The sequence below is a fragment of the Ostrinia nubilalis genome, chromosome 30 (genome assembly GCF_963855985.1).
Source record: "Ostrinia nubilalis chromosome 30, ilOstNubi1.1, whole genome shotgun sequence".
NCBI lineage: Eukaryota > Metazoa > Arthropoda > Insecta > Lepidoptera > Crambidae > Ostrinia > Ostrinia nubilalis.
The window spans coordinates 608,387-621,566 of record NC_087117.1 but is presented as its reverse complement, the minus strand read 5'-3'; the positions used below and the strand labels follow the sequence as shown (position 1 = coordinate 621,566).

General features: G+C 38.5%; 3 protein-coding genes across 4 annotated transcripts in view; 1 reads left to right on the top strand and 2 right to left on the bottom strand.

Moving 5' to 3' along the window:
• The window catches only part of LOC135085882 (protein slit), a 153,200-nt gene extending 150,526 nt beyond the window's left edge, over positions 1–2,674 (top strand). The window contains exon 41 of the mRNA XM_063980668.1: positions 236–2,674. Coding sequence (XP_063836738.1) covers positions 236–343 — 108 coding nt within the window. The 3' untranslated portion in view covers positions 344–2,674. The remainder of the gene's footprint in view (positions 1–235) is intronic.
• Positions 1–13,180, bottom strand: part of LOC135086029 (pyridoxal phosphate phosphatase PHOSPHO2-like) — a 200,965-nt gene that overhangs the window by 116,187 nt on the left and 71,598 nt on the right. The gene's annotated exons all lie outside the window — the stretch shown is intronic.
• Positions 3,691–13,180, bottom strand: part of LOC135086026 (suppressor of cytokine signaling 5-like) — a 33,056-nt gene continuing 23,566 nt past the window's right edge. For both annotated transcript variants that reach the window (XM_063980798.1, XM_063980799.1), the window contains exon 12: positions 3,691–10,710. In XM_063980798.1, the coding sequence (XP_063836868.1) occupies positions 10,595–10,710 (116 nt within the window). In that variant the 3' untranslated portion in view covers positions 3,691–10,594. The remainder of the gene's footprint in view (positions 10,711–13,180) is intronic.

The following is a 13,180-nucleotide window of genomic DNA, read 5'->3' as shown; positions in this document are numbered from 1 at the left end:
CAGGCCTATAAACGCAATGCCTGTAACGTTTCAACTCGAGCGCTCTTTTACATCAAATTTCACCACTTCAGCACTACTGACGTAGTTAAAACTATTCTTTTTTTTATGCTAGACAAGGCAGGTATTTGACCGCAATCTCACCTGGTGTTAAATGGTGTTAACTCAGTTATTAACTGGCAGAGAATGCCTTTTATTATTGTTTCCCTTATTTACTCCAATCTTTGTTACGTTTCAGATCCGGCTAGTGTGCGCAGACGGCACGCGGTACACCAAAGAGATAGAGATTGTGCGCAAGTGCGCGTGCGGCAAGAAGTGCCCGAGAAGCTCGCCCTTCCTGCTCTAGGATACTTACCATACCCCCATGGAACCCCATACAGCTCAGAACCCCACACTCCTCCATGGAATCTTATACACAACTGACATCGTAAAAAACCGCATTAGAAACGGTTCAGCCGTTTAAGAGGTACGGTGTCGCCACCCATACACCTCCATAGAACCTCATACAAAAAACTGCATCCAAATCAATTGAGCCTTTTAAGAGCTACGGTGTCGCCACTTATACACCTCCATGGAACCCCATACACCATGGATATCATGAAATCCGCATCCAATTCGGTTCAGCCGTTTAAGAGCTACGGTGTCACAAAACACACACAGCGATCAAACATATTGTAACATCTTTGCGTAGGAGTGAAGCCAGCCATTAAAAAACCGCAACCAAATCGGTTCATCACTTTAAGAGCTGTGGTGCCACATGCTTCTTTTTGCGTTCTGTGGATTATATCTATTTGTCTCTGTTTTGGAGACTATATTTCAAATATTTTTTTTAGAAATGGCAAAATGATTACTTCTAAATGCCACCTTGCCATTATTTTTTTAGTAGAAAATCATATTACCATTCATTATTTTATTGATCTAATAATGATGTTTACAAGTGGCCATATAATATTTAATTTAGTCATTATCACAAGTCATAATCCATAATCTTCTACGTCTCAAAATCTAAAACCCTACTCATGTATTGCCATACTTCAAAATCTCTTCAAAAACCTACCATAATGGTAGTTTCCCACAAAACAGGGCCTAAACCAACGAGTTGCCATAGACAATAATTTTGACCCCTTATCTCTGCTTTTGGACAGTTTTAAATTTACACTTAAGCTAAGAATATTGTAGAAGACCATAATTTTAACGAATTTACTGTACGAAAAATAAGTAATACAAAATGTAGTCGTGGCCTAAGAAACATAGATGTTTTAACATTTTTCTAAAGCTGATATAAAACCTTCAGTTCTTTAAAACACTGATTTTATATTGAAGTAATTTTTAGTCAAAAACGTCTGATTTTAAAATACTTATATTTTATGCAACCTACTTACAAAGTCCAGCATTTTATTAACATTTTGTATGAAACCTAGCACCTACGGAATATTTAGTCCTAAAATATACCTTTTAGTATAAATTTGTATACTTAAAACTTTCATACTCAGATATTTAAGAACAAAAAGTATTGCATTTATCGTTTTTTTCTAAGACGCTATTTAAAATAAACCTTTTTTGTTTTATTACAAAAATATGTGTTCAATTTTGTAATTATTAATTAATTATATAAAATATTTATTTTTACTTCTAGTTGTTTAATATTTAGTATTATTGATGTAGAATGATAATAATATTTTAGAATAAGTTATGAAATGAAATAGGATCAGTTTTATCATGAGTCGAAATTACTTTTTATAAAGTTTATTCAGAAGTTATTCTGCCTAAAATATCTAAGTTTTTTTCAATATCTTTTTATTGTGATTTGTACTTCAGTAATCTTGCCATCTTTACATTTAAGACGCTAATTTAATGTGACACTTTTGTAATATAATGTATTGTATTTATTGCCCTTACGTTGCTACACCGCTTTAGGCGTTATTGTAAATTTTTAGACGTAAGACTAATTTTAAGAATACATTAATATGCATTCCGTATTTATTCACTACCAAAATGGTAGAATTTCTGAACATGGTAACACTGGACAACGCAACTGACGACCTAATACATTTTATAGGAAATATTCCTTGTAGTAAATGCAGTTAAATTAAATACTAAAGTCCGGTCGCCGAGCACGTAGAAGTCGCACAGTCGCTGCGGCCGCCCGTCGCACAGTCGCGACAGCAATATAATTACACGCGAGCAATAAGGATGGGTAGCTTGGGGTCTTTGGACGAAATACTACGTGCTCGGCGACCGGACTATACACATTTTAGGAATTTCTGAAAATAGAGTGATTTATATTATTATCAGTATTAAAGATATTTAATTTTAATTTAGGGAAATCTATCAGAAATCTGCCATAGTCACTGCCATTGAGGATCTTACTAATGTTGCCACATCAAATAATGAGATTTTTTTGGTAGATTTTTCTTAAATTGTTATTTTAAGTGCTAAGGACAGTGGATGCGTTAATGTACCTTGTATAAGCTTTAAGTTCTGTGAGATAAGACTGTTTCTAGTATTTCGTATGTTTTATTTTATTAAAATTTACTTTATAATGGAAATGGTCTTATTAGGTGAATGTGTCGCGGGTGTCAGGCATTGCATGCGCTTCTTATTAATAAATAACGATAATAATTATTGTCTATGACCTTTATAATTTATTTGATGTAATAAAAGATGATGTTAGATATTACTGCAGTTTTTTTTACATTAATAATTGCTAATTTCAACTTTAAATTAGACGTAATAAGGTTGAAAACGAATGCAACATAATTTCCCTTATAGCTACAGTTCTAACGCATAGCTAAATCAGTGCCTGAGGCATGGGGGCGGCACGGGAGGGTGTTATTGTGACGTCAAACGTCAGCGAGACTTCAGATGTGCTTCAGACTTGTATAGATGACCCACGCTGAACTGTCCCACCAAACTCAATGACAGGGGGGCGCTACCATCGTTCAACTATATGGTTTCCAACATGGCAAAAATCGGAACCAGCGATCCGATATTGACGGTGGCGCCCCACTGTCAATGTCATGGATAGGACAATTCAGTATTTTGGAACTACACTCGGCATCAAATAAATCGCACCTCCCGCGACAAGCACTTATCAAACGTATGCATCCCCACTTCCCACCAACGTTGGTACCATTTGAAAGCCTAGTTCCAAACTTCATTTCATTAAAGGAAAGGTTTTTACCCCAAAAATGTGTCTTTACAAGGATCCAGAGTCACTTCTTCAAAAAATAGGTAGTTACGCTATAGCCATTTTTTATGACTATAAAACTGTTAAGTTGGGATTAATCGCTATCAATCTGTTAAAGAGGACACGTGAGATCTTTATTTGGTTTTATAACCATAAAAATTGGTCTAATTGATCCCACAGGTGAGCCCAAAGTGAGGTCTATTTTCAAGTCACATTTATGGTATATGTTAATCATTTATTTAGAAATGAAATGTATTTTTCTTTAAGGATATTTATTGGGCTTTCAAATAACACCAATATTGTTGGGGTACCATGATTGTGTCAGAAGAAAATCTTTAAAGTTCGCGTCGCGGAAGGTGCGGTTTATTTGATGTTGAGTGTATATGCACTGACTAGGTGTTATGCGCTAGAATTGTAAAATTCTATTCAGTCTAGATCTTTATTTCTTTACCTACCCAAAATCAAATAAAAGCATTTGAATAAATAAGAATAAAACAAAGTGATATAATAATACTTTTTATATATTTTAAAGAACATATTATTATGCACTTCCAATACTATCACATAATAGTATTATGTAATTAATTATAATATCTGTACCTACATTTATATGTCAACCACCATTTTGTAATTTTACAAAAACGCGCATTTTACAAAAATATAAAAAGAAACTTGTAAAGAACAAAAAATTACATTGAAAGATAGAAAGAAAGAGATAATTTAGTACATAATTTAATTCATATATCTTTTTATTTACAAAATATTGTACATACAATTTACATGATAGTTTAGATACAAAAATTTCCTATGAAAAAATACCTAAAGAAAGAACTATAATCGTAGATTTTTCTACAACGTAAATATAAATATTGTCGATATTCTGTAGCCCTAACTTAGTATAAAATTAAATATTAAAGCAGATTGCAGTACAGTCAGCATCAAATAGTTCGTGACACCCAAAGTGGCCAAAAAGTTGACAACACAACCTTATTCCAATGAGGGCTATCGTTTTTATACTTAACAGTTGGCACCCCTGGCGATTGACAGGACCTTACTCTACAGTGGCGCCATCTTGATGAGTGCAAATGCGATAGTCCTCCTACCACTTTAGCGCTCACCAGTTGGTGCCACTGTCTTCGCTACTAGCAAGTGACAGGACCTTACTCTACAGTGGCGCTAACTGGTGAGCGCTAAAACGATAGCCCTCATTGGCTAGATGACAAAATTTCAATTATATGTCCGTCAGAAAGATAATTAGAAAATATTAGACTCATATTTTTCATTTTCTTTCATAAGTAAATAATAACAGTGCTACATCGAGTTGAAATGGCGCGTTACGTCACGCTTGAGTAGATTTTTTACTCAAAAGTGACGTCACGCGACATTTCAACTCAATATAATACTGTAATTATTCGATTATGAAAAAAATTAAAAAATATGTGTCCAAATTTTTTTTATTATCTGCCTGACGGACTAAGTAGAATTTCGATTTCATTACCCAGTCATCATCCCTATTGTAACAAAGACGTGCGAACTTTTTGGCTACTTTGGGGTCACGAACTATTTGACGCTGACTTTATATGAAAGAAGAAATAGACGAACAAAATTTTCTTATCAAAAATATACTTTAGTACAGACAACTTTCATCAATGGTGGTCAACAACTATGTATGGACTTCAGAAACATATACAGAAGTTGAATATTTCATTTCAATCCAGGATAATTATACAGGGTGTTAGGTAAATGGGTATATGAGCCGACACTAGCCTATGTTAACATGGTCATATAAATGGTATGGTGAAGTCAGAAAATTTATATCTTCATTTTAATTATTTTAATTTTCATACAAATCGGATTTTATAAAATTTATTTTGTATGAAAATTAAAATAATTAAAATGAAGATATCAAATTTCTGACTTCAACATACCATTTATATGCCCATGTTAACATGGGCTAGTGTCGGCTCATATACCCATTTACCTAACACCCTGTATAGGTCTAAGTGCTTAACTCAGTCAATGCCTGAGGTATGGGAGAGGCACGGGAGGGGTGGTTGAACTATGACGTTATAGAACATACAAATTTGAACGAGATCTGAAGTGTCGCTGACATTTGACAGCACAATATAGTTCCAAAATACTGAACTGTCCTATCCATGACATTGACAGCGGGGCGCCACCGTCAATACCGGATCGCTGGTTCCGATTTTTGCCATGTTGGAAACCATATAGTTGAATGATGGTAGCGCCCCCCTGTCATTGAGTTTGGTGGGACAGTTCAGCGTGGGTCATCTATAACACCCTCCCGTGCCGCTTCCATACCTCAGGCACTGACTGAATTTAGCACTACTAAAGTCCGGTCGCCGAGCAGATAGAATTTCGTCCAACGACCCCAAGCTACCCATCCTTATCGGTCGCGCGTAATTATACGAGCGGCGGCCGCAGTGAGTGCCAGCGCGACAGCAATATTTTAGAGCCATAAGGATGGGTAGCTTGGGGTCATTGGACGAAATTCTATGTGCTCGGACTGCTCGGCGACCGGACTTTGTAATAACATAACGTGCCAAATTGGTTTTCAACCAATTTTAGAGGGGCTCTGACTTCTGTAAAGTAAAACTTAAAGATTTTATGTTTCCAAACTCCAAATATAGTGTCCAGGCACAAAATACATAACAACACCTCGCTAGGCGCTCAAACTTAACGTTTACATACAATATGTACAAATACTTATAGTTGATGGCTCCCAAGACAATTTTGAAACATGATTAATACAAAATACATTAAAAAATGAAAAAAAAATACATTTTTACTTTAGTAAATGTTTTCTCTTTCTTAGAACATAACTTAAAACAAGTTTGTCGACTTTTTTCAATCAATATAGCTGACCTTTTCATATAATATGGGTTGAAAAGAGACAGCTATATTCTTGATTTCCAAGCCGTAAGATTATTTAATTAAATACACTATTATCCAGTATAATTAAATATCTCTCACTAATAAAATAATGAGACGTATTTTTTAATTACAATTCGCAAAGACATGAGTCTTTTTTGCTTACTCGAAGAATTTCAAAATACATCAGCAGCTTTTAATGTTGTGTCTATCTTTGGAAATTATAAAGAAAGAGACAAAATTATAAAGCAATCTGTTAGTTTTATTAGTAAGAGGACAACGTCTTAGCAGTTTTGGGGTAGGGATATGGGTAATCGTTTTTCATCTATCTGTCTCATGCTATCATCTCATGTGTGAGTGAGAGAGATACAGTAACTTAAATACAGAGACAGAGAAGTTGAAAACCATACCATAACCGTATCAAATGGTCTTACGCCCGTATTCACAAACGATGCTTGCTTGTGAAGCAACAAATCAAACGCCCAGCGTTGAAAAGCTCTGCGATTGGTTCAAGTGTCACCCTGTGCGTCCACACGCACTGTGAGACCTCATAGTAATGTTTGTGAATACGGGCGTTAGTCTGTTGGTTGGGTAGAAATTCCTTAAATATAAAGCATTTGTCACACTAGATATTGTGATCTGAGGTCAGTAGCCTTATTCACGACGACAACAAAACAATAGTTGCGATCCTATCGAGTAATCGTTCTATCAAAATGACCCTTGTAAATACGGATTTAGAACTGTTTTTCAATCGGACGACTTCTGAACGTCAGCGAGATCTTGACTGTCAAAATACGTGAATTAGGCCACAGGTCAGATGAACGCAGCCCGCACCTGTCAGTTTGCGTTCTTTGCTCGTGCCCGCACTTTCAGATCGCATCAATACAAGATGCATAGCGATTGATAACGTGGTTCAAACATGACCGTAGACCGCACTAAGTGTGGCAAATCCTTAATCGATGCTTCAAGTACAAAAAATATGTTTAGACCCAGAGTTACTTTATAAAGGCTCTTGCGCCCGTATTCACAAACGATTCTTGCTTAAGTGAAGCAACAAATCAAACACACAGCATTAAAAATATTGGTTCGAGTCAACCTGTGCGTCCACGCGCACTGTGCGACCTCATAGTAATGTTTGTGAATACGAGCGTTATTCTAAAACGATGCTTGCCAAGGTTCGGACCTGAGATTGGTTGAATTTTGATATTTAGACCAATCAAAGGCTTGAATCATCGTTTCAAATACAGAATAAGACTGTAAGAACGCTTTCACATTCAGGCGAATTCATCAGCGCGACAAACGCGCGACAGAGACACTGCTGAATTTCATACTACTTTAAATACGGCAGTGGATGTCTGCCTTTACATCATAAAAAAAACCACTGTCGCGCATCTAACGCCCCAATGTGAAAGCGGTTTATGTAAGCTGGTCTTAAACAATTACACAAAATAAAAATACAATAATAATTATACAGTTAGAGTAGGCGCACACCGTTGATTTTTAGTTGGCCGATAGTTATGCCCGATTTTAATTTGTATGAAGAATCGGCCAAATCGAATCGGCGTAGTGTGCGCACTCCCATACATGCCCATACTGATCAACTGCCCGACTAAACTATCGGCCGACGAAAAATCAACGGTGTGCGCCTACTCAGACTATAAGATAATGTAACATTCTATTTTGAAGCGCTGATCGTTAAATGTTAATGAAATGGGGGCGTAGCGTAAGTTTACGTCAAACGCATTCGATGTCGCTGCGTATAAAAGTGACATTAAATGTATGACGGATTGTACAGCGCCCCTAGCGGAAACTTTCAAGAACTTAAATCTTCATAATTTTTATTAACAAGCTCACTAGTGACGGTTTTTGATGTAAACTCACACTAAGCCCTTTGAAGATATGAGACTTATGAAAGGCACAGAATTAGACAAATAATTTTGCTAACTTATAAAAAATTAAATTTAATGACACTTTAACTTCACAAGCAAACACTTGCCTGTACATAGTCTTATGTACATATCCATTACACTAGTATAAAATATAGTTATTTACTATATCCTCTGTTAATATACACACATTATAATATTCTCGTAGTTTAGTATATTTGTATTGATTTTACCATGATTTATCCGTTAATATTACTGAATTGTCTCACCAACGTACGAAGGACGGTCTTACCAATTTACAAGTAGTTTCTTCAATGTAACGTCTATTTAAATTTTTATGACACATTTTTATATTGAGCTACAATTTATTCGTTAATTTCTAAATCACTTTCAAATCACTTTTCATTAACACAGAATACTGTGTTTCTCATAACTCACTTCGATAATTCATCCGATATTTCAACATCATCATACGGTAGGCACACTCTATCTATGTTATAATGGCCAAACGAATATTTTAAATAGTATAATACTCATGGTAAATTGAGCAAGGCTCATTATGTTCTTTATTATCCGTGCGCAGTTCAAATTCCCAACAGCTGTTCATAATTTCTCTTGATAAACTGAGATTAACCAATATCTTAGCAGGAATAGGTATTTTCAAGTACCTTACTGATTATCAACGATAATTTATACTGTTGTTAGTGTCCATTTCCCCCCAGGACAAACTTGACCTTCACTGGTTGGGTTATCGGCGGCCAAGCTGTAGATCCTGGCTACACAGGAGTTGCAGCGGTGGGAATAGTCCCGTAGTATCCATTTTTATAAGCTCAGGCTATTATTGGCCCACTGATTTGAAGTATATTTACTCCAGTTTCACTGCTAGTCTAATGTAGCTCTTTTTGTGTCAGCAATATGGCACCAAATTGCATAATACTTCTGTCACTGAAGATACTGTTATGATGGGTCCATGTACCATACGTTTGGGGATTCCATTCTTCCATATCCCAGTTTAGTACTGTCACCCTATTGGTAGATCTTGTTTTTTGCTGAACGCCTTGGTGATATGATGAGATACTAAACTTCAACACCATTCGAGTGTCACAAAACCAGACACAAAAAAGATTTGTTGACTTATGCATAGGTCAACGATACTCCATATATTAATGTTGAACTGTTTTAGTCACTATTCTTTAACATCGCACTTTAACACTGTGCCAGCCATCGTAAGTCACACACGTGGGTTTGGTGGCACTACTGTCACTGTACACTGCATCGCTGAATCACTGTCGCACATTGCTAGCAAGCAATACGTTGCGCTGGTTCTACAGTCCACTGTTGTTAGTCCAGTTAGTCCTTAACGAAAGGGGTGAACCCCCACGAAAAATCACATTCACACAGGGGGGTTATCGATCTATTTTATAAGGGGTTAATATCAGTCAGTCACTCACATAAGGGGTTATCAGTAAGTCACACAAGGGGTTACTCGTCATTCATTCAAGGGGTTATTCATCAGTCAGTCAGTCAGACACAAGTAGTTAAAAATAAGTAAGAGTAGTTAGTAATTATAAGTTAGTTGTATAGCAGGTTTTCAGCATTTACACAAGGAGTAATCTGTCAGTTACATGGCCTGTTTTGACTCATTCACACAGGGCTGACAGAGCACTACAGATAAGTCGCACAAGGGGTTGTCTATAAGTCGCGAAAGGGGTTGTCTATAAGTCGCACAAGGAGTTGTCCGTCAGTCACACAAGGGGTTATCACTAAGTCACACAGTTATCACTCATTAACACAGTCCAGCGCCACTTTATAGACAGTGTCTAGCCAGCCAGTCCAGCGTAGTTTTCCCACAGCTGCTGGCACTCCGTGACAGCAGACAGCGGTTGTGTCAGCGCCACAGCGCGGCGCGCTGGCAGTGCGGCAGCGCGCAGGCGGCGCCTCAGCAGTGCGGCGGGAACAGGTGTTATGTCACTCACTCATTCAGTCGCACAGGGGGTTGTCTATAGACGACTTATAAGTCGCGCAAGGGATTGTCATTAAGTCGCACAAGGGGTTATTACTAAGTCGCACAAGGGGTTGTCACTAAGTCGCACAAGGGGTAATCATTAAGTCACTCAGTAATCACTCAATTGCACAGTTATCACTCATTAACACAGTCCAGCGCCAGTTTATAGACAGTGTCTAGCCATCCAGTCGAGCACTGTCTTCTCAGACAGCCTGGACAGCAGACAGCGGTTGTGTCAGCGCCACAGCGCGGCGCGCTGGCAGTGCGGCAGCGCGCAGGCGGCGCCTCAGCAGTGCGGCGGGAACAGGTGTTATGTCACTCACTCATTCAGTCGCACAGGGGGTTGTCTATAGACGACTTATAAGTCGCGCAAGGGATTGTCATTAAGTCGCACAAGGGGTTGTCACTAAGTCGCACAAGGGGTAATCATTAAGTCACTCAGTAATCACTCAATTGCACAGTTATCACTCATTAACACAGTCCAGCGCCAGTTTAAACACAGTGTCTAGCCAGCCAGTCCAACACCGTCAACTCAGTGTGTCCAGCGTGCCTGGACAGCAGACAGCGGTTGTGTCAGCGCCACAGCGCGGCGCGCTGGCAGTGCGGCAGCGCGCAGGCGGCGCCTCAGCAGTGCGGCGGGAAGAGGTCGGGCTCAAGGCGGCGCACGCGCACCCGCAGCCGGTAGTGGTACTCCTTGAGGTATGCTCGCAGGCGGAGAGGGAGAGGCAGCTTCTCCACACCTGGGAGATGTCATAGAAATTAAAACGTGACAATGAGGATCATTTCGATTTTTAGCTGTGAATGCAGATTTATAGGTCTAAGAAATCCTTAATATACAGTCCAAAAATTTTTGTTCTACGACAAAAATTGACAAAGTTATGGCCAAATTACTAAAAAAGTTCACTGACCGCCCGGCGCGGGACCGATGACGTCACTATATCCGATCCGAACGCTGCCGGCGTACTGCGTGGATAGAAAATATTTTTTTCTAGCCATACTATCGGTTTTAGAGAAAAACTTGTTATGACATTTATTCATCAGAATAAAGTAAGCTATCGATAGGTAATTTTTTTAAATAGAAATTGTGAAAAATATCGCAAAAAATCCATACGCTCATACGATTCAATGGAACGCGGAGACGCGATTAGGGTCTCCGCGGTGGTATATTTGGCGATTTATGCAAATAAAGTGTTCATAAGTGTTGTTAGAGTCATATCTTCGTCCAAGTAAAGTATAAAAATGTATAAGTATTAATTTACTTACTTCTAACAATAAGTATAGCTGAGGCAGATACACTCTGCCTAGGCTACAAGACATTGCTATGAAGATCATTTCGATGTACACGCAATACCTACCTGTTATTTAGTTTTTCTGAGTTAAACCTACGTACTATCTATTCGCCGTTCCCATGGGCGGGCCAGCTGCTCCTGGAAATCTATTTAATCTTAGCCTAGAAGCTGGGTATGACTCCCCCGCCCCTCTCCTCTCCCCAGGTCATAAGCTGGGTATGACTTGACCCCTCCCCCACCCCCCAGGCCAGAAGCTGGGTGGTAAGGCTTGCCCCTCCCCCTAGGCCAGTAGCTGGGTATGACTTCTGGTTATGACTTGACACCCCCCCCCCCTTCCCCCAGGCCAGAAGCTGGGTAAGGCTAGCCCCTCCCCCCAGTCCATAAGCATAAGCTAGGTATGACTATGACTCCCCCTCGGCCAGAAGCTGGGTATGACTACCCCCCCCCCCCCCCCCCCCCCGGCCAGAAACTGGGTACCTATTACTTGCCTCTCCCCCCCTCTTACCAAGGCAAGAAGCTGGGTAAGGCTTGCCCCTCCCCCCAGGCTTTAAGCTGGGTTTGACTTATCCCCCCCCCCCCCTCCCTCTAAGCCAGAAACTGGGTATTAGCATTCATATTATGTATTATTATGTTCAATACAAACAATCATAAAGTTACACTCTCCCCAACCGCGTCTCCGCATTCCATCGAATCCTATAAAAATGTGGTTTTTGGACATAGCGATACTTATTTTTCACAATTTTTATTTTTAAAAATTACTGGTCGATAGGTTACTTTATTTTGATGAATAAATGTTATTAAAAGTTTTTTTCTAAAACTGATAGTTTAGCTGGAAAAAAATATTTTCCATCCCAATAGTACGCCGGCTGCGCTCGATTCGGATATAGTGACGTCACGCGGCCCTGCGTACGTTGACTTTTAGCGGCAAAAACGGCCTATGTTTATTACTTAATATCTTCGTAAGTAATGGTCCGATTTGGATAATTCAAAAAGATATATCTTTCTTATGTCTTAAAGATTAACGTAGATACTAGTTTTATTGCATTTTCTACAACAGTACTGATCCTCATTAAAGTCCGGTCGCCGAGCAGACAGAATTTGGTACAATGACCCAAAGCTACCTCCAGCTTCTCCACACCTGGGAGATGTTATAGAAATTATGCTCGGAGGCGCAGAGGGAGCGGGAGCTTCTCCACACCTGGGAGACGCCATTATTTTTTTATTTAATAGGACAACCAACAAGATATACAACAACAAGATACACAACAACAATCTTAACAACGTAATCTAAGTACTGCCTTAATTATAGGTTGCCCTTGCCACGGCATGCAATAGTGGTACTTTGAAATATGATAATATGATTTTGTTATCATTGTTATCAAATTAAATATTCTTAATTAGTAATTCAATCTTCATAGACTCATTTCAGGACACATTTGTCTAGGGAGTCCCTAGACAAAATGTTATAAGTGACTATTATTAAGATCATCATGATAAGTTGTGTCCGATTAGGATGTAAAACATATCTTTATCTAAAAGATATTGCATTATCTAATAAAAATTGGAGATAAACTAACATTGATCACAATAGATCGACACCTATTAGTTAAAGTGACTAAGAGTTGACAAGATAACACAGAAACACACATTCTTATTGAGTTATTCTACTGCTAAATGTTAATTAACTATTGAAGGATCTTATGAAAAGAAGAACTGGGAAATGCTAGTCAACAAAGGAATGGGAGGAAATAGACCATTTTAAAAGCAGGATCAATCATGGAGACAAAGGACACTATATGATTTTTATTGACCTATTTCACTCAACCAGATCCAAATGGTTAGTATCTTTATCCAAGTACATTAGGAAGGTATCATCACAGCGCGGGCCAACTGCTGCAGCGGGAAGGAATCATCGTCCACA